Source organism: Orcinus orca, chromosome X (assembly GCF_937001465.1).
Source record: "Orcinus orca chromosome X, mOrcOrc1.1, whole genome shotgun sequence".
NCBI lineage: Eukaryota > Metazoa > Chordata > Mammalia > Artiodactyla > Delphinidae > Orcinus > Orcinus orca.
In genome coordinates this window covers 34,161,777-34,184,688 of record NC_064580.1, presented here as the reverse complement: position 1 = coordinate 34,184,688, position 22,912 = coordinate 34,161,777, and the positions used below count along the sequence as shown (strand labels likewise).

Below are 22,912 nucleotides of genomic sequence, written 5' to 3'. Positions count from 1 at the left end.
CAAAGCACTTTCATATCCATCATCTGCCTTATCTTCCTACCCTCCTGAGGAAGCAGGCAAGACAATCATTCTGCTTTATAAAAGGAGAACCTGAGACGTAAAAAGCCATATAAATCAAAAGGAGGATGGAGAAATAGTGTTAGAGTCAGATGGTAGAACAGGGGTTGGCAAACTAAGACCTATTTTTGTACAGCCCAAGAGCTAACAGTGTTTTACACATTGTTAAAGGGTTGTAAAAACAAAAACAAAGAAGACTGTGACACAGACCATAGACGGCCTGCAAAATCGAAAATATTTTTTATCAATCCCTTTTAGAAAATTGTTGCCTGCAATAGAATACTTAGCCACAAAAAGAATGAACTAGCACTACATTCATCAGCATGTATAGTTCTTAAAATATGTTGAGCAAAAAATGCAAATTACATAATGATAGCTGCAGTATGAGCAAGTTTAAGACCTACGAAACCAATATATATTACTCATAGAGACGGTGCATATGTAGTTAAGTTATAAATCATGCATGAGAATGATAAACTCTGAAATCATGACAAGGAAGGGTCACGGGTTGGCCCAGCTGTACTAGTAATGTTTTGTTTCTTAAAGAAAAAAAAAGATAATTCTGAAGCAAACATGTCATGTGAATATTCAATAAAGCAAGCAAGTAGGTATATGGGTGTTTGTTATATTATTCTTCATTCCTGTCTACATGCTTTAACATTTCATTAATGTACAAAGAAAACATCTGCAGTTAATAAGTGAGGAGATATTATAGATATCGTGTGTGGTTTCAGCAAGGCCTCCAGAAAAAGCCCAATAAACCAAAAAAAGCCCTCTCATGATGTCCTTGTGAATGAGTCAGAGAAAATGCATACGCTAATATGAGTGCAGTGGAGATGCATTTGCAACTGGATGTGCAATCTGCTCTCATACGCTTCACTACGTCCTTTCAGGCTGAAGGGCAATTGTCAAGGCGTCCGCAGGGCTGTGGTTTTGGGGCTGTCCTAGTCTCACTTTCTTGTTAACTACTGCATGAAGACATAAACTTATAGTTGGCATAAAACTAGGAAGACAAGAGAATCATGATTCAAAATTATCTGAACAGGCTGATATCCTGGGCTTGAATCCAAGAAAAGGAAATATAACAAGAAAAAATATCAAGCCCTACCTTTATATATGTAAAACTATACTGAGCAGGTACAGGATGGGTAAATCTTGATTTAGCTGCTCTCAGTATGAAAAAAGAACTGGGAGAATTTATAGGACCATCGATCAATATAAACCAACTGTGTGATTCAGTTCTTCCAAAAGCTACATTTGGGCACATAAATAAAATCACAGAGTTCAGATTAAAGCAAAAATAAAATAAAATAAAACATAGTCCCACTGCTATAAGCTTATCAAAATAAGTCTGCAATGTCACATGCAATTATGAATGCCACGTGTTAAGAAAAAAGTGACAAGTCAGATTGTATCTCAAGTACAGCGACCTTGGTGGCTACCAAGCATGCCATTAGAGAAATGACTGGAGGGTCTGGAGATCGGAAAAGAAAAAGAAGACAGGACAGTTGTGAATATGTGCATATTTGGAGATCTGCCATATGGTAAGGGGAAGTAGTTGTGTTAGTGGTGCTTTAGCAGGGAAAAATCAGGTCTAACCAACAGGTTGAAGACTAAAGGAGGCTAATTTCCATATAATATAAGTGAAAATGCTCTACTTAGTAGTGTCACCTTGGTGGGGTACTATCACGAAAGGGATTTAATTTTCTCCCCCAATCTCCTCTCAACTGTGCTTTGTGGAAATAGAATGTGGAAGAAGTGACAGTGTCCCAATTCTGAGCCTAGACCACAAGAGGCTTTGCATTGCACGCTTTGACTCTCTCAGAGCCCTGCCACCACCAGGCCAGCCTGCACAGGAAGTAATCACTTGGAAGAGAGCCATTCCAAGTGCAGCCATCCTAGACCAGTTATTCCCAACTGACCCACAGGCTGAGTGTGAACTCATAGGTAAGCTCAGTCAAGATCAGCCTAGCCGGACCCAGACCAGAACTGCCCAGTTGACCTGTAGACTATTGAGCAACAATAAATGCTTATTGTTTAAACCACTAAGTCTTGGGTAGTTTGTTACTCACAATAGCTAGCTGATACAGTGGAGACTTCTCGTCCCCTTTCCAGGCACATGGCACCATAGTCTCTCCTCACCCAGGCTAGTCACTCAAGTCTCCCTCCTTCAGAAACCTACAAATGAGAAGCAGGCCTCAATCTCTATGATCATGAATGCTCCTAAACTCCAGGGTACCCACAACAAGCTATTTCTGAGGGAACCAGCCGTGGGTTGGACCTGAGGGCTCCCAGCTTAGAAGGCGGGGAGCCAAGTGCTTGGCTACCCATGTGGTGAGCATCCTCCATCTTGGAATCTCACTTTAGGTGGCTTCTAGGAGGGCAGGGAGTGGCCTCTACCATAGATAGCATATTACAGAAACCCCTATTCTCTCACCCCTTCCCCCAGGTATTTCCTTATAGAATCTGAGAGTGGGGATGCAGGGGGTTGACCCTGGTAGGGCTGGTTTGTCACTCTTGGAAAATCCTGAAAAAAGGAATCTGGCCAATTCTTAGTGGCATTTTTTTCTGAATGTGGTGTATCCAGCACCTAGGACTGATATCATTTTTTGGTGGAAAAGTCTCATTTAACTTACTATACAAGGAAGAACATTCTAACAAGAGTGTTTTGTCAATGGAACAGTGCATTTTGAGTACTGAGAGCTCTACTATTGAACATAATCAAGAAGAGAGAGGCTGGTGGACCAACTTTGAGGGACACTAAGGAAGGGATTTCTACAGAGAGTGCAAAGTCAGACATGATGACCTCTTAGATCCCTTCTACCTCTTAACATTCTACAACCCTGTGCAAAGCAGTGTTGGTTAAAAGAACTAGCTGTGGGTCAAGCATCCAAAAACCTGGGTTTGGGTCTCAGCTTTAAGTTGGGCCCTTAAACTTCTTGAACCTTGGTATTGCAGATACTATGGGCCTTCCACTTAATTGGTATCCTTTTTCCACTCTCCCTTGAAGGCAGAACTCTAATTGTGATTACATGCTAACCCTCCCATGTGTTCAAAAAAAAGATGATACAAGGTTCAGCCCCTGGAGTAAATCAAGATTTGTGTAAGACCAGTCTCCTATTTTTTTGTGTGTCACAAATAGAAAAAATGATACTTGCATGGTGTATTCACTGGGTTAATTGGATGAAGTCGATCTATCCATTCTGGGCCCTATCTATACCTTAGAGGCCTCTGCATTCTACTTTCTATCCCTGTGTCTGGGGATCAGTTTAGCATGCACCTGTGACCCATGTCTGGCCAATGGAACCTGAGTAGAATTATGCTGAAGGAAAAGGTATTCATCCCCACTAAGAAGAAGTATACAGGAAGAAACCTCCCTCTTCTTCCTGACTTGGTCATACCTGCATATGATGTCTAGGCCTATAAAGACCTGTAGGTATTTTAAAACATGGCTCCCCAAATTCTTTACTATTCCTCCCATCAAGAAGTAGAGTTATGTCTCCTCTTCTTGAATCTGAGCTCTTTTGACTGCTTGAATGATAGAATATGGCAAAAACAACTGCAAGTTTCTGGGCCAACGTTATTAAGAAACAAAACTTCCACTTCATCTCTCTTGGGACACTTACTCTTAAGACCTAGCTGCCATGCTATGAGGAAACTAAGGAGAGGCCCACATAGAAAAGAACCAGCTAAGCAACCAGGAGGAAACACAGTACCAAACTGTCAGCCATGTGAGTAAGCCATCTTGGAAGTATCAATAGATTCTCCAGCCCCCAGTCAAGATGCTCCAGCTGATGCCACATGGAGCAGAGGTAAGCTGACCCTGACAAGACTTGTCCAAATTACAAATCTGTGGGCAAAAGAAATGACTATTTTTAATTTAAGGCACCAAGGTTTCTGGTGGTTTGTTATGCAGCAATATATAAAAGATACACAGTCTTCTTGCAATCATGAGGGGAGAAAGACACAAAGATAGAAAATGCCTAGGTCCTTGATGATACTGCTGTGCTGATAAATGAGCCGATCGTGGGTTCACTCTGCCTCTGAATTTATTATACAAGGCAATCATTTTTTTAAGTCCCTTTTAGTTGGGTCTTCTATCACTTGCAACTGTGATATCTTAAATGATACCCTGTTTTTTCATCTATAAAAACGAGATCAATATAATTGCCCTGCTTGTTATTTTTCACCATTCACTGACCATACATTGAGAACCTGTATGTGTCAAACTAAGCATGCAGAAATCAGTAAGACAGAGACCCTCGGCTAGCCCCAGTAGCTCATGCCTGACCATCCTCCCTGCCCCCAACAAAAACTAACAAACATTCATTGTGGAAACATGAAAAACACAGATAAATGGAAAGCAGAAAAAAATAACCCATAACCTCTGTATCCTAAGACAACAACTAATTGACATTTCGTTTCTGACTATTTTTGAAGTTTTATATTTTGTGTATGTTTCTGCATATGTGTACACACATGCAAAAAACTGAGATGTTGTGGCAGAAGTTTATAAGCTTATAACATGTAGAGCAACACACATGCTTGTGCACGTGTACACACACACACACACACACACACACACACACAGAGCTATCCTTCAACTTCTCTCTCAATGGGCCTCTGAGAATGTATGAATTAAAGCTATTATTTTTTAATTAAAAAAATTTATTTATTTTTGGCTGCATTGGGTCTTCATTGCTGCACGTGGGCTTTCTCTAGTTGCAGCGAGCGGGGGCTAGTCTTCGTTGCGGTGTGTGGGCTTCTCATTGTGGTGGCTTCTCTTGTTGCAGAGCACGGGCTCTAGGCGTGCGGACTTCAGTAGTTGTGGCTTGTGGGCTCAGTAGTTGTGGCTTGAGGGCTCAGCAGTGTGGCTCGTGGGCTCTAGAGCACAGGCTTAGTAGTTGTGGTGCACGGGCTTAACTACTCTGCGGCATGTGGGATCTTCCCAGACCAGGGCTAGAACCCGTGTCCCCTGAATTGGCAGGCAGATTCTTAACCACTGTGCCACCAGGGAAGCCCTAAAGCTATTATCTTTAGATTAGTTCATAAACTGCAATTGGTTCTGGAAACAGGCAGCACATTAAATGTTTTTTTCTGAAGGTAAACAATGTGTCTGGCCAAGGTATATCTTGGAGCAGTAAACTGAGTAAAAGAAGGCAATTGTGTCATGTTACCAAAGTTAAAAGAACTGTATTATAAATTTAGACTTCTGACTCCTAACCTATTCAGCCTTCCCTCAAATACAGGAGAAATGAAATAGTAGGGATGAGTTTTTAAGAGTGCTTTCCTAGAAATCCAAGATGCAAGAAGCACGTCTGAAAGCACTAATTGAAACACCCTATGCCAACTACCAACTTCTACACATTCAACTCACTTGTCTAAGAACTACCATAATTTTTTAATATCCTTATCAAGCCCTCAAATCAAACGAACCCTCTATTTTCCCTCATCCAGCTAAGAATCCTTGGTGCCCAACTTCATTCAATCTGTTACGCAAACCTCTCTATTCTTGCTCCTCTATTCTTTTGCAGCCTCCATCACAACGTGTACCCTGGAGGAACTTAGCTGCCTTTTCCACAGCTGCACGTGCTGGGCCTGCTGTGACTCAAATGACCACCTCCACTCAGATGACTACACTAATGGCAGAGCCTGAGACAAACATTTGGATGCAGGCAGTTCATCTGGGAGGGGAGCCTAGGAAACAGAGTGAAGGAGGGAAGGAAGCCAGGCTCATAAATACTACATACACTATTAAAGCTGGTTACCACTGTGGCAAATGGGCCTCATTCCCACTGGGGATCCACAAAGGACCATATATACTGGACCACCACAGGAGGGAGACCACCTCCTGTGGTGGTCATGGGCCTTGTTGCTTGCCAGCTCCAAGATCCAGGCTGTCAGGTCACAGATACACATGCAAAATGCATTATCCAGTAGAGGTTCAATTGCCTTCCCTCTTACAATGTAATAAAACCAGTCTTATTTCCAATTACACTTTTTTCAATATTCCTACTCAACATTCCTTTGTTCCCTTTTGAACTGGTTTTAGCATCTGTCCATTCCCTCTTGAGTAATAAAATCTTTAATGTGTCCATATCTATATGAGCGACAAGATTTCATCCTTTTTGAAAAATATCTTTTAACCGCTCTGGAGCTCACAATGAGATACCCAATAGATTCACCTGTCAGAGCCAGGTAAACACCGTTCACGGAGAAGTGTGCCTTGTATGCAGTTAAAGCCCAGTCGTGTCTTTTCTTGGCTCTCCTGGGTGAAGCGAGAGCACGGACAGAACTGTGTTGACTCTGTGTTCCTCTAACTTTAAATTGCCTCTCTACTAATGTCGTGTTTCGGTTTTGTTTTCTTTCATTTATGGCCATTAAGTTATTCCACATCGTTGGCAGAAATGGATGGGGATTTGGTTTGAGGGTCTGACCATCTGGAGCCCTCTCTAAATGGGTTCATGGTTTAGAGAGATTCAGGTCCATACGATTCAGGTCCCTGCTAGGTGTGAGGCAACAGAGAATCTGTTTGTCAGATTTATTTGTCAGTCCATTTGTTAGTTCATATCAATTTAAAATTTCATGCCCTTTGGGAAGAAAACAGCTCTTTGAAATCTGGACTGGGGAGATTTTCTGTTTGTGTTTACTCTTGATCTGTGACTGAAATTGTAGAACTGAAGCTATTTCTCTGTGGCTGTATGTCTATGTGTCTGTCATTCAGAAATTTCTTCATCTTTGTGTGAGTATGTAACATTTTCCTACCTTTGGATAGTATTAATACATTAGATTATAAAGTCTCTTAATTTAAAGGACCTCTGTTCTGATTGGCATATCTAAATAAACAATTGCTTATATAAATTGAATATAACTAAAATTTCCTAAAATACAAACATTGAACGTGGATGCATCTAGAGACTGTCATATAGAGTGAAGTAAGTCAGAAAGAGAAAAACAAGTATCGTATCTTAACTCATAGATGTGGAACCTAGAAAAATGGTACAGATGAACCAGTTTGCAGGGCAGAAATAGACACAGATGCAGAGAACAAACGTATGGACACCAAGGGTGGAAAGTGGCAGTGGGGTGGTGGTGGTGGTGGTGGTGGTGGTGGGATGCATTGGGAGATTGGGATTGACATGTATACACTGATGTGTATAAAATGGATGACTAATAAGAAAATAAATTAAAAAAAAATTGAACTACTAGTATTTTAAATGTGCTAGATTTTAGAATACTTTAATAGTTCAAATTTACATAATTTATGTAAATCTTTGACAATGACGACTAGTATAATATTTTGGGTTTAATGACAACTAGGTCCTCTCTGATTCATCAGTGTTAAGTATAATACAAGCATACATTTTTAAGCCTCTTGGGTACATTTTTCTTAAATTTGTATAGGTTTATGATCAAATGAGCTAGAATTACTCCTACTGAAGGTCTAAGATTATGAAAAAAAGTCAATTTATGTTTAAGCAAATCGAGTCATTGTTCTGACAAACCAGTATTTTCCACAGTAATGAGATTTTGTAGTACGTCCCCTTGAAGAGCATTTCCAAAATCTTTAGATAGCTGAAGTCTCTGGACTGATATTATGAGATAATTTATAGAAATTCAATGGATGCCTAGAAAATGTCTAAGAAAGGATACTAAAACATTGATTACTAAGTATAATTTGAGTTTATATACTTTTGCTTCTTATTTATATATTCTACAAAGAGGCTATATCTTTGGGTTTGTAAATGAATATGTTCATTTCTGCCATGATGTGAAACTATAGAAAGGAATTGCGTGGCTGAATAAAGCTGGGTTGAATGTATTCATGAGTTCTACTAAAATGACAGAAATTTACAGCGATCAACCCCCTAGTTTGCTCCATGAAATACAAGTGAGTGCTTAAAAGTTATAATTAATTTATGTAAATGAGACTCTACAAGAATGAGTCTCTACTAGGAGTCTGAAGATAATGAGACACTTTTAAAATTAGGGGCAAAAAAGGGAATGTTTCTGTCCTGAAGTAAAATGACTTGTTCCAGAATGGAAAAGAGGAAGAATGGTGAAGAAAAAAACCTGAATGAACACAGAAAGCTGTAAGTCTGTGGAAAGAGAATCTGAAAAGTAATACCTATCTGTGTTAAAGGTTTGCCAAATCTGCCTCAGTTTTGATGGGTTTACTTGTAAGATTGTCAAAAAGAGATTGTGGGTCCTTTAAAATGAAATATTACATTGAAGCAAACCTAGAATTTATTTGCTCTCTGTGAAAATGAGAAAGTTTTTTGGAGTATTGGTCTGCTCCTAATAAGAGGTTACTCTGCACCTGTATTAGTTTCCTATGGCTGCTGTAACAAATTACCACAAACTTGATGGCTTTAAACAACACACATTTATTCTTTTACAGTTCTGGAGGCCAGAAGTCTCAACTCAGTTTCTCTGGGTTAAAATCAAGGTGTCAATAAGGCCATGCTCCCTCCAGAGGCCCTAGAGAAGAATCCATTTCCTTGACTTTCCAGCTTCTAGAGCTGTATACCTTGCATTCCTTGGCTAGTGGCTCCTTCCTTCATCTTCAAAGCCAGCAGTGTAGCAATTCGCTCCAGTCCTCACATTATCATCTCATTCTGTAATCAAATCACCTCCTGCCTCTCTAAGGACACTTGTCATTACATTAAGGGCCCACCTGGCTAATCTACAATACTCTTCACGTCAATCTCTTTATCTGGATAGTCCTTTTGCCCATATAAAGTTCACAGGTTCTGGGGATTAGAAACTAAATATCTTTGGGGTCATTAACCAGCCGTCCACCTCACCTTCTACGTAATCTGTCCAAATAGCAGAGATTCGATATCTCACCACAATAACGCTTTGCTATGACTTTATCATGCCCTTGATTATTCTCTTTAAAGTAAAAGAAACAATAGAAGTTCTGCATTTACCATTGTGCTAATGATTTTTTTGTATTTAATTAAATGCTATATTGTCACTTTATTTAATAAATAACCAAGCTATAATCATTCATGTACTCAGATATCCACGATCTTATCTTAATTCTCAAACCTCCTGGAAATTTTTCAATTTTGCCTTCCAACACTGAATCCAAAATGAAAAGTGAAATGAAACTTCACAACATCTTTTGGATTTAAAACTGTCTGAGATTTCCCAGAGGCCCCTAGAAAGTAAAAAAGATTTGTTCTTTCACCTTATAAAAAGAGAGGTGTTAGAAATAATTCGCTTCATTTCCTATGTTAGTATTGATTAGTTGCATGAAAAAAAGTCAAATCAAAAGAGGTATTAGCCTTCCCTAGATTAAATGTGAATAGGGAAATATTATTAATATCAATATTTCAGAAGTTTTATGTTGTAAGTGAAGTTCTTGGATATTTGTCAGCACCCTTACTGTCCATTATATGTTGCTAATTATCAGAGCCCTGCTGGTGCCTTCCCTGACGGTGTTAGGTAACAAAATTATAGTGGTTTTGGTCATATTTAAGTAAATTAAAAAAATAGTCGGGCACACCTTTCTTCTTAAATTTTACTAACAATTTCTACACCAGTGCTTTTATATATATTTTTTTTATTATTTTTTTTTATTATTATTTTTTTTTCTATACACGGGCCTCTCACTGTTGTGGCCTCTCCCATTGCGGAGCACAGGCTCCGGACGCGCAGGCTCAGCAGCCATGGCTCACGGGCCCAGCCGCTCCGCGGCATGTGGGATCTTCCCGGACCGGGGCACGAACCCGTGTCCCCTGCATTTGCAGATGGACCCTCAACCACTGTGCCACCAGGGAAGCCCTAGACCAGTGCTTTTAAAATGAGGAGGCACATCAAACCCTTCTATGGAGTTTTATTAACATAAAGATGTTTAAAATCTACTCTAGACTTCATTGAAGACAGGCTTAATCATTACATTTATAGATATTTTCCCCATACCTCTTTTTTTTGGATTGGCTTTATTATCCTATTTTGCATGTTACAAAAATTTTCCTCTTCAACTGTACCATTTTCATTATGCATTCATACCAGACTTTTCACCTGTGAAAATTATCAAAAGTCATAAGTGACCCCCAGACATTTAAAGTCTCTGCCATCTCCAGATACATTTTTACTAACTCTGAGGCTACCCTGAAGGCCCTACAATCAGCTACAGGACAGAAATCTTGTCTTCAACAAAGCAGGATGGTCTCAGAACTCTGTGGAAAAGGACAGTAACTCTGGTACTTCAAGAAAAGGCTGTTGAGCACAGGCTTCTGACGTCATCACATAATCCCCTTTGAGACCACGTCAGTGGACAGAGTCAGAATTTCAAGAACACCTTAATTGAGAAGGAAACGGATTCATCACACGGCTCTCACACTGTCCAATGGAACAAGGCCTAGGTATACAAAGTCTGAAGACCTGTACTATAAAATCAGCCCTTTGATCCTAATCTGTCTGGCCTCCAAATAAAACACAAGTGGAAGTTCTTGAGAGTGAATTGGTGAGAATGTTTTCCTAGAAACCCAAGACACCTTGACACCTCTACACTGAAGCGTTTGGCTTCTTTTCCCCAGGGGAGACCATTAAACCCTTTCTATGTCAAGACCACCCATTTCTCAGGATACAGCAGAGGAGGCTCAACAACAGGCAGCAGGGCTGGGCTCTCGTCCCTACTGCGGACCCACTTGCCACGTGACCTTGGGAGAGCTGATCGGCATCTCTGGGCCAAAGTGGCCTCAGCTGTAAAATGGAGACCCTAAAACCAATCCCTGTCCTCTGTGCCCCACTTTCAGTAGAGAACTTTCCTTAGGAAAAGATCACAGACTGGCAACTGTACACCTCGAGCAGATCTTTGAGATAATTCAGTCCAACCTCCTCATCTTATAGCCATGGAAGCTGACGTGCCCCAAGTAAACTACACTTACGGGAGACCAGAACACAGTTTCCCCCCATCTTCTTTCACTATTTTGCACTTTTGTGCCATGAAGACTCTCTTCCACAGTCCAGTTGGTGAATTCTTCTCATCCTACATCTCAGAACCCAAGTATCTCACAGCCGCATTATCTAACCTGTCTCCCTGCTGCAAATTGGTTTCCTTTAGTAGATTTTGCTTTAACAGAAGTTTAGACAGATTTTCCCCACCGCGATTCTACAACCCTAAATATCAGAGAAACCAATCTTCCGTGTTCACGAAGAACTGTAGAGAAATACTAAACGATACAAAATGAAGTTCCTTAGATTTAAAACCATACCCCTAAAAGAATAAAATAAAATAAATTCATCATCTCAATCTGTTTGAACTGTGGATTGCAGACTGGTACTGGTCAAGGAACTGTTTGTTACTGGCCAGCTCCAAAAATGGAAATTGAGAGTCAGCATTTAGGAACACAGCAATCTGGCTTCACCCCAATATTTAAGGGAGTGGGCTCATCCAGTGAATAGGGTCTAAACCAGTCCTGGAGATGTGGTACTCCAGTGATGAGTCAAATGTGAGCTGTATATCAGTCATGCATAATAGGACCTCCTATCAGTTCATAAGGAATTAGAACAAGAAGAACAGATAATACTGGCCCTACACTAAAGGCAGTTTGAGAAGCCCTGTACTATAATACATCATCAAATGAGAAAATTGATCCTTCTGAATACTGTGAACTGAGAATTAATCTGTGGTGTGAGTAACAAGTTCAAGTCTCTGTAGTGGCCAGACAGTTACTAGAAGTGAGTGAAGTGGGTGAGACATGAAATCCAAAAGAGACAAGTGGCAGACCAGAGGCCTGACCTTAATGGGAGAGCATCTCGTATCTCCAGTTCACTGCAACCACAGGGACACCCAGACATTTTGATTTCACGAGAGAAGCCAGAAATCCAGATATTCAGGGAAAAAGTCTGTGATTTTAAATGTCAGCAGCTTATGAATTTTCTTTCAAGACGTCTGTGTAGGACTAACAAATGCCATCCAGATTAGGTCTGTAAGCTGCCACTGTGCAGTTTATGCTTTAGGAAAGGATGTATTAGAGGTTACTAGAAGGTCCCTCATTTTAAAATTCTAATTTGGGGCCCCAAAGTCCTGTTCTAAAGAGTCAGAGCCACATGACTGCAGGACCTGTCAGACTCAGGGACCAGGGGAGCCTGGGCCTTCAAAACACCTCTCTTCTCAGAGGTTGTCTTCAGTGGGAGGCCAGCCTAGGTCCCAGGCCTCGTGTTCATGCCAACAGCAAACCGACGTTACTCTCCAAGATCTTTCCAGGCTCGACTCGGGGGCTCATGCCGTCCCACACGTGATGTTTTCCCGTGTGTTGACCTGTGTCTGGTGTCTGACCCTGGCCGGCCCTGACACTGCTTTTGATCACAGACCTCGTTTGGCAGCCACACCCTCCCCAGCATCTGTCCCTACTCACGCCAGTTTTAGTTTTCCCACTCCCAACAGGGCACTGGTCATCACTGGTGTTCTCTCTGTAGGGCTCACGTTAGAATAAATCCTTCTTCACCATCCCCCTTCCCACCTGTTCAAAACGTACAAAAAGCCTAAACTTGGGTGCCTCATGCTTTCCCAGGGGCAGTGGTTCTCACCCTCTGTCTGCCTTCCTCCCCTGCGTGGACGATTCCCGGTCCCGTGTAGGAGGGGATTTGGCAGGGGGCGCCGTTAGACTGATGACGTGCTGGCCGGGGGGCCCCATGTCTCCTGTTAAAGCCACAGGCACAGCTGAAGCACGATTCTTAAAGGGATGGTGGTATAACTCTGCCTGATTCTCCCATGTCCAGGTGACTCTGCAGAAGGTTTGCCAACACGAGGTCAGTAAAGCTCAACCTCCAAACTCGGACATCAAACAGAGAGTGTAAAAGAGCTCAGGAAGCCTGGCTCCCTGCAGGTGTCCCGGGGACCACTACTGCTGACTACGGCATGGACTGTAAGGGGACCCCCGAGCACACACACCTGCTAATCTGATGTGGCTTACCCACCTACTATGACTTCTCTGGCCCTTAAGGAATTCCTCTGGTGTGACTTTTTTTTTTTTCCCACATCTTTATTGGAGTATAATTGCTTTGCAATAGTGTGTTACTTTCTGCTTTATAGCAAAGTAAATCAGTTATACATATACATATGTTCCCATATCTCTTCCCTCTTGCATCTCCCTCCCTCCCACCCTCCCTATTCCACCCCTCCAGGCAGTCACAAAGCACCAAGCTGATCTCCCTGTGCTATGCGGCTGCTTCCTACTAGCTATCTACCTTACGTTTGGTAGGGTATACATGTCCATGCCTCTCTCTCGCTTTGTCACAGCTTACCCTTCCCTCTCCCCATATCCTCAAGTCCATTCTCTAGTAGGTCTGTGTCTTTATTCCTGTCTTACCCCTAGGTTCCTCATGACATTTTTTTTTCTTAAATTCCATATATATGTGTTAACATATGGTATTTGTCTTTCTCTTTCTGACTTACTTCACTCTGTATGACAGACTCTAGGTCTATCCATCTCATTACAAATAGCTCAATTTCATTTCTTTTTATGGCTGAGTAATATTCCATTGTATATATGTGCCACATCTTCTTTATCCATTCATCCGATGATGGACACTTAGGTTATTTCCATCTCTGGGCTATTGTAAATAGAGCTGCAATGAACATTTTGGTACATGACTCTTTTTGAATTATGGTTTTCTCAGGGTATAGGTCCAGTAGTGGGATTGCTGGGTCATATGGGAGTTCTATTTGTAGTTTTTTAAGGAACCTCCATACTGTTCTCCATAATGGCTGTACCAATTCATATTCCCACCAGCAGTGCAAGAGGGTTCCCTTTTCTCCACACCCTCTCCAGCATTTACTGTTTCTAGATTTTTTGATGATGGCCATTCTGACTGGTGTGAGATGATATCTCATTGTAGTTTTGAGTTGCATTTCTCTAATGATTAATGATGTTGAGCATTCTTTCACGTGTTTGTTGGCAATCTGGATATCTTCTTTGGAGAAATGTGTATTTAGGTCTTCTGCCATTTTTGGATTGGGTTGTTTGTTTTTTTGTTATTGAGCTGCATGAGCTGCTTATAAATTTTGGAGATTAATCCTTTGTCAGTTGCAAATATTTTCTCCCATTCTGAGGGTTGTCTTTTGCTCTTGTTTATGGTTTCCTTTGCTGTGCAAAAGCTTTGAAGTTTCATTAGGTCCCATTTGTTTATTTTTGTTTTTATTTCCATTTCTCTAGGAGGTGGGTCAAAAAGGATCTTGCTGTGATTTATGTCATAGAGTGTTCTGCCTATCTTTTCCTCTAAGAGTTTGATAGTTTCTGGCCTTACATTTACGTCTTTAATCCATTTTGAGCTTATTTTTGTGTATGGTGTTAGGGAGTGATCTAATCTCATACTTTTACATGTACCTGTCCAGTTTTCCCAGCACCACTTATTGAAGAGGCTGTCCTTCCTCTACTGTACATTCCTGCCTCCTTTATCAAAGATAAGGTGACCATATGTGCGTGGGTTTATCTCTGGGCTTTCTATCCTGTTCCATTGATCTATCTTTCTGTTTTTGTGCCAGTACCATACTGTCTTGATTACTGTAGCTTTGTAGTATAGTCTGAAGTCAGGGAGTCTGATTCCTCCAGCTCCGTTTTTCGTTCTCAAGATTGCTTTGGCTATTTGGGGTCTTTTGTGTTTCCGTACAAATTGTGAAATTTTTTTTCTAGTTCTGTGACTTCTGGTCAGGCATCCAGGAGACTATGCTTTGTGCTAAAACAAGCCACGGCCAGAAGCCAAAGTAAACAGCTTTTCCTAATCAAATGCTATTTAACCAACATGGCAGGATTTGAGTATCATGATCGATTCCCTGGCACCACCCACCCTGGAGGCATCTCCCTGTTGGCTGAAGGTCACTGGAAGATGAGGAACCATGCCCTGGACACCAAGAGGCTCCACTTCAGGGACGGGGTGGCACTGTTGGTGCCATGATGTGACCAGCTGAAGGTGACTCTCCACCTGCAGTCGCTGGGGAGAGGCCTGCTAGCCACTCACGTGAGCAGAAGAGCAAGAGGGGGGCTTGGCGGAGGCCAGGAGGCCTTCACGGCTCTTCTAACGAATCACAAATTTGTGCGGTGGACATCTTGGCAATGAGGCTTCTGTAAATGTTTGGCTGAATGAGCACCAGGTGTCAAGAAAAGTTTCCTGGATTAAACAAGCACCTACTCCACTGAGCTCTAAGCACACCCGACACTGTTACTCTAGATAATGCTGTGAAGTTGGCAAAGGCTCAGTCAGCTCCAAGCTTTATTAGATGATACAAGGAAGCGGAGATGGTGAGTCACCGGGCAGAGGGGAGCAGACAGGGCGAGGGCTGTCTGGTTCCCGGATGCAGCCCTGGCTTTCCCCCTGCACGGGAGGCACTCTCACTCTTGTCCCCCCACGAGCTTCGAGCTTTGGCAGGCCGGGGTTTTCACAGCCAGAGGCCCAAGCATCCAGCAGTCACGGGAGAACCAGGCCTGGCGGCACCTTGGGGAAACCTGTCTGAGCATCTGGTACACGGGGAGGGAGACACAGGCAGCCATCTGTTAAGGGCGTGCCCTGTGCCAGGCTCTGTGTTAAGCCGCGGTTTACAGGCACACGGTGACTTAGTCTTTGGGAAAATCCCAAGATGGAGGAACGCTGATTATCCCCGTTTTACAGGTGAGGAAGCTGCTGCCCACAGGAAATAGATGAATGTCCAAGATCATGTAGCCAGAAAGTGGGGAACTGGGATGGTGAACCCAGGTCCACTGATGCCACAGTTCAAGCCAGCTGCGCAGCCTCTGATCAGTCCTTTATGACAGGCCAAGAGGCAGCAGACGGTGGCCCTTCAGCATATGATGAACAGGAGAAAATGCCAGATGTTGACATGGCTAGGAGAGCAATTAGATTTATTCTTCACTTGATGTGACAACTCCTTTTTTAACCTAACACAGCACGTAGAGTGTTTATAAGAATTGTGTGTACTTTTGAGTCTATCACTTGGGACAGAATTTATATACTTATACATCTTAAAACATGTATTCAGCCACTGCTAACTCTGTTCCTCTCTCAAATAAATGATCATAGGTTAGGTGTTTCATCTGAGAATGAGATTTATAATTGTGTTTACAATGGGATACATTCAAAAATAAGTCCAGTAATATTTAGTAATCACAAGAACTGCTTGAATTGCAGATGGTAGGTTTATATAATATTACTATTTAATTTACCAGTGTCCACAAGAGAGGACAGAAGGGTATCTTCCACAGAGGGTATCACAGAACTAGCTAAAAAGCCCTGTCTCAAGTCCTTGTTTTGTAATGAGGCAGGATATAACGAAATAATATATGTCAGGAACCTGGGAACCATTTTTGACATCTCTCTCTGCCTCACCTTCCCATTCAATCAATCATCACCTTGTTCCACTTCTACATCATTAATATGGCTCCAATAACCCATTTCTCCTGTTCCAGCCCAAGCCATTATCATTCTCAACTTGACCACTGTAGCAGCCCACTTCCTGGCCTCCTTGTTTCTCCCCTCACCCCTTCCAATCCATTTTCCAGAGTAATCAGCTTCTAAAACTAAATCTGATCATGATACTGTGTTGTTTAAAAATCATCAATGGCTTCCTCTTGCCTCTGGGATAAAGTGTGAAATGCTGGGATGCCCTTTCTTGCTTTTCCTTCATTTGACTTCTCCTCATCTACCAGATTTTGGTTTCAACTTAAGTTCCTCTGGAAAATTTTCCCTCATCTCCCAGACTTGGTTAGATTCCCCCAATAGACCCTTACACAGGACTTTCACTTTGCAGGACTGACCTGAAATAAAATAAGTATATGACTATCTGTTTCATGTTTCTCTATCATGTTCCAAAAGGATATGTGCCGGTCTACCCTGTTCACCACTTTACCCTCATAGCCCAGCACAAGGTCAGGAACACAGGACGTTTTCAATACATATTCATTGACTTCATGAATGAATTCACATAAATCTAACCCCAAATCCTGCCTCCTCTGGTAGACAATGAGTACAATTTCCAACTTTAATAAGATGGAGGTAATCAGATCTATCTCACAGGGATGCTGTGAACATGAAACACAATCATGCCAATCACAGTGCCTAGCACAAAGCAAGGATCTGAGAAACAGTCATCATTACTACCAACAGGACCACCTTGACTGGAAGAGACAAGGGCACTTTGAGATCCAGGCAGGCCAAATGGCAGGACGCGGGGGCCTTCACAGAGCACAGTAACCTTGGTGCACTCACCTGGGCCTCAGACCAACCTATCTTCCAAGGTCCAGAGACTTGATCAAGCCCCTGAGAGCTGACTAGTCTCACGCAAAGACTGAGGCTCATAGACAGTGTCCATTATTCACTGACTATGGGAAAAAAACTCTCCAATAATGTATGATTTCATTTATATGAAATATGTACAATAGGAAAATCCATAGAGACAGAAAGTAGGTTAGTGATAGCCAGGGTCTGGGGAGGGGAAATGAGGAGTGACTGCTAACGGGTATGGGATTTCTTTTCTACGTAAGGAAAATATTCTAAAATTAGATAGTGGTGATGGTTACACAACACTGTGAATATCCTAAAATCTACTGAATTGTACTCTTAAAATGGTGAATTTTATGTTATATGCATTATACTGCAATTAACAAAAACCTCTCCAGTGGACCACGTGGCCAGCTCCACCTCCCCTTTAAGCTCTGCCAAGGCCAAATTCATCAATGTTTGCTCAGTGAGCATAGAATCAGAGAGAAGGGGTTATATAGACTTTGAAAGTTGAATGGGGTCAGGTTCTGATGGACTTCATGTCCCTCTCCTGTCAAGAATGGACATTTCTATCGGTCTGGACACAAGGTGTGGCAGATACTGTTAGCTGCCCACTCAATATCCATTCCTCCTCTTATAGTTTAAGAAAACATAATTTCCTTGTGGGTGGCAAGGGGCCCAACCCTGGGCAGGTTATGACTAGTCTAGTCCAGCGTTCCCAAACTTTGCTGAAGATAAAAATTACCTGGAGCATTTATTTAAAAAACAAAAGAGAGGGCTTCTCTGGTGGCGCAGTGGTTGGGAGTCCGCCTGCCGATGCAGGGGACGCGGGTTCGTGCCCCGGTCCGGGAAGATCCCACATACTGCGGAGCGGCTGGGCCCGTGAGCCATGGCCGCTGCGCCTGCGCGTCCGGAGCCTGTGCTCCGCGACGGGAGAGGCCGCGGCGGTGAGAGGCCCGCGTACCGCAAAAAAACAAAAAAAAAGAAAAAAACAAAAGAGAAAAAATCAAGAGACATACCGTGGGCTCCCATTCCACACCCAGCAAATCACAATTTCCAGGTTATCTGCAGATTTTTAACAGGCCTCCCCCCGCCTCCCGTGACTCTAATCAACGTCAGCAAAGTTGAAGGAATGCTGCTGTAAGCCACTGGTGGCAATCATTTCTATGCCCAGCTTTCCTAGCATTTCTTGCACCGAGGTGACCATGTGACCAGTCCTGGTCAATGAGACCTAAATAAAGTCTATTAGGGAGGTTTCTAGGAAAGCTTTTCCTTACTGATAAAGGAAGAAAGACACTCGCCCTTCTGCCTTCATCCCTCTTTCTACCTTGAATGCAGCTACAATGGATTCTATGCAGTAGCAACCCAAAAGAAAGACCAGTGGAACTTCAGGAACATCAACTCTACCATTGAGAGCAGCTGATATAATGCCAGCAACGGCCTAACTCCAACTTCATCTTAGATAAGCAAAATAATGGGTTGTTTAACCTTGTAGTCAAGTGTTTATTCCTTGCACCAAATGCATTCCTAATCATATGACAGATATTGCCAATGTTTGCCTCTGTGACACACCCCAGCCTGTCCTCCAATTACAACTGCCTTTCCCCTTCCGGGTGAGGGATCCCTTCCTCAGCTATGTTAAGGCAGTGATTAGGGTTAGTCAAAACCTACACAACTGGCAGTCATCTACATTTTTAAGAGGACCATACCCACTTCCTTTCTCTCTATATATTTGATTGATCATTTAATTCTCAGAGGACTTATTCCAAGTTCTTGGGGGGCATGTCACAGATATTCTTTGTGACACTGACATTTTATGAGATATCTCATATTTTATGAGATAGACATTTCATTTTCCTGAATAGAATTCTGTCTGAAAAACTGTAACTAGGGTTGGCAAACTTTCTGTAGAGAGCCAGACAGTAAATACTTTATGCTTTGTGGACCATGCTTTCTGTGTTGCAACTATTCAACGACTCAACTCTGCTAAAAAAACAAACAAACAAACAAAGCAGACATAGAGAACAGGTAAATGAAAGGGTGTGACTGCATTCCAATAAAATTTTATTTACAAAAACAAGCAGTGCCTGATTACACCCATGGGCTGCTGTTTGCCAACTTCTGAACTAAAAGACAATCTTCATTTTCAATAACTTGAGAAAAAAATTGAATCTACTTGTAAAAATCAAATAGGTTATCACCACATCTGGTCTCTTGCTGTGTTCCTGCCACATAGAAAAATAATGAACTGGGAAAAGGGTATAGTGGCATGCAGAGGACTCACCTTGGTCAATGCCCATTCTAGTTATAAGTCCTTAGAGAACAAGGATGCTGCTACATTTATTGAGCACCTACTGTCTACCTGGGGCTGTGGGAGGCATTTTCACATAAATGTTAATCCACCAAGGTCCAAGATCTCAACCTAAAGTCCTGATGTATCTTAAGAATTACAGTCACTCTGAGGTAACCTGGATAAGGGATACAGTCGTAACATGCAAATATCCTGTGACCCAGCCATAAATTAAAGTCATTTTACCATCCAGCCTAGATTATAGGCAGAAAGAGGATAATACTGAGGGAAGTGAGATTAATGAGTGATTTATTTTAAAAGATTCCAGTTTCAGTGCTGTCTTAAATATGTATTTTTTCAGCCTAAGGCTTTTAACTCACTTTTGTTTATCTATATAGCAAAACTTACCAGAATATCTGGTTTTCATTTACTAATAATATTAATATTTGTGAAGGATTCTTTCCTCTTTTCATATGAAGGTTTTTCACTTGTGTCCAATGCATGTACAGGTTTTTTCTTTAAAATTTGGCTTAATCAAAACCTGCCCTCAATTTGATGATGCGAGAATAGCCCAAAGGTTAGAGAACTGTGTTCATTTTAAAGCTGAGATACCTATTAGAACTTCAAGAAAACAGGACAGTGCTCTTGATTCCCTCATTCACCACAAAAAAGCTGTTACAACCAACTGTGTATCAGCTGGTTTACAACTATCACTGAATGACAGAGGCAAAAACCAAAGAGGCCCAGCCTCTGGCGGCTATATTTTCAGCCTACGGCAAGTTGTATTTTCCAAAATGGTCACAGCAGTGAACTTCTAGAACTCTGCCATTCCCCAACAAAAGTCAGAGATTCCTTTCCTCCCTTTCCCTTGAACCTCTACAGGATTCCTGACTGCTTCAACAAAGAAAATACAGAAGTGATGCTGCATGACTTCCAATGCTGGATCACAAAAGGGATACTCTACCACCTGGCCCTCTCTCACTCTTCGGATACTTGCCCTTGAAAGCAGCCACCATGCTGTGAGGAAGCCCAAACTAACCTACATGGAGAGATGAAGTGGGGAAGATCTGAAGCCCCGAGCAACAGCCAGCATCGACCATAAGAAATGCGAGTGAATGAGTCCTCAATGGATTCTAACTCTACATCTTTGATCTACCCCGGCTAATACACAGTGGAGCATAGGTGAGCCCTGCCTAAAGGGCAGATTCATAAGCAAAATAAACGTCGTTATTATTTTAATTCACTATGTTTTGAGCTTAGTAACCGGAACACAGACTTAGGATTGGATGCACATATAAACGAACTTCGCCAAAAACAAGATAAACCTTATGTTTCGCTCTCCACTTTGATTCCCAAATGCAAATAGAAATTAAAAAATATACATACATCTTCCGATAGTGACATCCTGCTGCAGGGCGGTTATATACAGCTGCAGGGTCAGTTGAGGGGCTGAGCCCAGGAAAGCCTGGATCACTGATGCCCGGCTGAATGCAGATCGGTGGGTGAATAGCTTGCCCTCTGCCTGGCCCACTTCCTTCTCAATTTCCTCTGAGAGGCCATTTTTTGGCATCTGTCGCTTCTTGGTGATGCTGACATAAGGTTCTTCAATGTGGTTTGACTGACAATAGATGCAGAAGACTTCAAAACACCTGGAAACAAACCAGCAAGTCATGATAATCAGAGGCAGACAGGATTCTGTCTTTTCTCAGTTACCCTGCTTTCACTTAGCCTGATTCTCAAAGCCTTGACTTGGTTACTCTGAACCGTAGCCTCTCCTCTAAAATCATCCTCTCTAAGGACCAGTTCTGAGCATGCAGTCCTCTTGAGGCCCTCCACCAGGCCAACTGGCCTGAGTGTGAACCAAATTCAGAGGTGATACCGAAGGCCACTGAGGCAAGGAAACCAAGTAGAGAATGGAATAGGAAGTGGTTCAGGCTCCAGAGCCACAGAAAAACATTCCATTTCCCTTCCTGACACATATTAGCTGTGCAGCCCTGGACACGTCGTTTAACCCAAGCCCTTTCCCTCAATTACAAAGCAGAGATAAAACCTACTTTGCTGCACTGTTATGGAGATAATACAGTATATGGGTATGTGTGTATGCATGTATATACACACACACATATATTTGTGTATATATATAGATATATATATATGCACATATATATTTTTCACATCTAATAGATGTCCCAAATCACCTCAGTTAAAACAGCAGCTATGGGACTTCCCTGGTGGCGCAGTGGTTAAGAATCTGCCTGCCAATGCAGGGGACACAGGTTCAAGCCCTGGTCCGGGAAGATCCCACAGGCCACGGAGGAACTAAACCTGTGCGCCACAACTACTGAGCCTGCGCTCTAGAGCCCTTGAGCCACAACTGCTGAGCCCACGCACCTAGAGCCCGTGCTCCACAACAAGAGATGCCACCGCTCGCTGCAACTGGAGAAAAGCCCACGGGCAGCAACGAAGACCCAACGCGGCCAAAAATAAATAAAATAAAATAAATAAATTTATATATATTTAAAAAAAACAGCAGCTATGGTTGGAAGATCCCCCAGTAGTTTCCCATCTAGAATTCCCCTGGAAGACCACATTACCATCTCTGCTCTCTTAAGCTTTTACGGGACATGACTAAAGTCAACCATGCCTGGAAGCCTGCCAGCTCTGTCTTATCTATGGAGTTTCAAGCCTGCCCTAGGGATGGAGCCTTAAGCAGTCACCTTTCTAGACTGATAGAGTACCTGGCTTTTAAAATTGGATTTCCCTCTTTAGGTAATGATATGGGTATCAAAGAGAGGAAGAGTACTGACGTATACGATTTATACACACACACTCACAAATGGATTGAGGGATTGATATAGGAATGGACAGATGTGTGAAATAAAACATTAACTGTAGAATCTAGGTGACAAGTACTTGGGTGTTCACCGTACAATTCTTTCAAGTTGTCTTCTGTATGTTTGTAAATTTTCATAACAAAATGTTGGGGAAAAGTATTTTTTTCCTAGGAATAAGAAAAACGTTCATGGCCTTAGGTTTAAAAATTGTTAAAGGACATTTTTTTCCCCAAACGTGCATTTTTATAACAACCTTATAATGCTGCCAGAAGATTTTATGGCTTCGTTTATTTTATTGAGTATTGTTAACTTTGTTCTCTCACCTCGAGGCAACCAGGGCAACAAGAATACACGCATAATTTGAAAGAATAAAACCTGATGTAAGAAACGAAATGCAGGAACTTCTTTAGTGAATACAAACTGGATATATTTTGTGATTATTATCCTTGTTCGTTTGTTCCTGAGAGAAAAAAAGGTACGTAGTAGTATGGGGGGAAGGGGA

General features: G+C 42.0%; 1 protein-coding gene across 1 annotated transcript in view; it reads right to left on the bottom strand.

Moving 5' to 3' along the window:
* Window positions 1–22,912, bottom strand: part of XK (X-linked Kx blood group antigen, Kell and VPS13A binding protein) — a 53,186-nt gene that overhangs the window by 24,009 nt on the left and 6,265 nt on the right. The window contains exon 2 of the mRNA XM_004281330.3: window positions 20,963–21,225. Within this exon, the coding sequence (XP_004281378.1) occupies window positions 20,963–21,225 (263 nt within the window). The remainder of the gene's footprint in view (window positions 1–20,962; window positions 21,226–22,912) is intronic.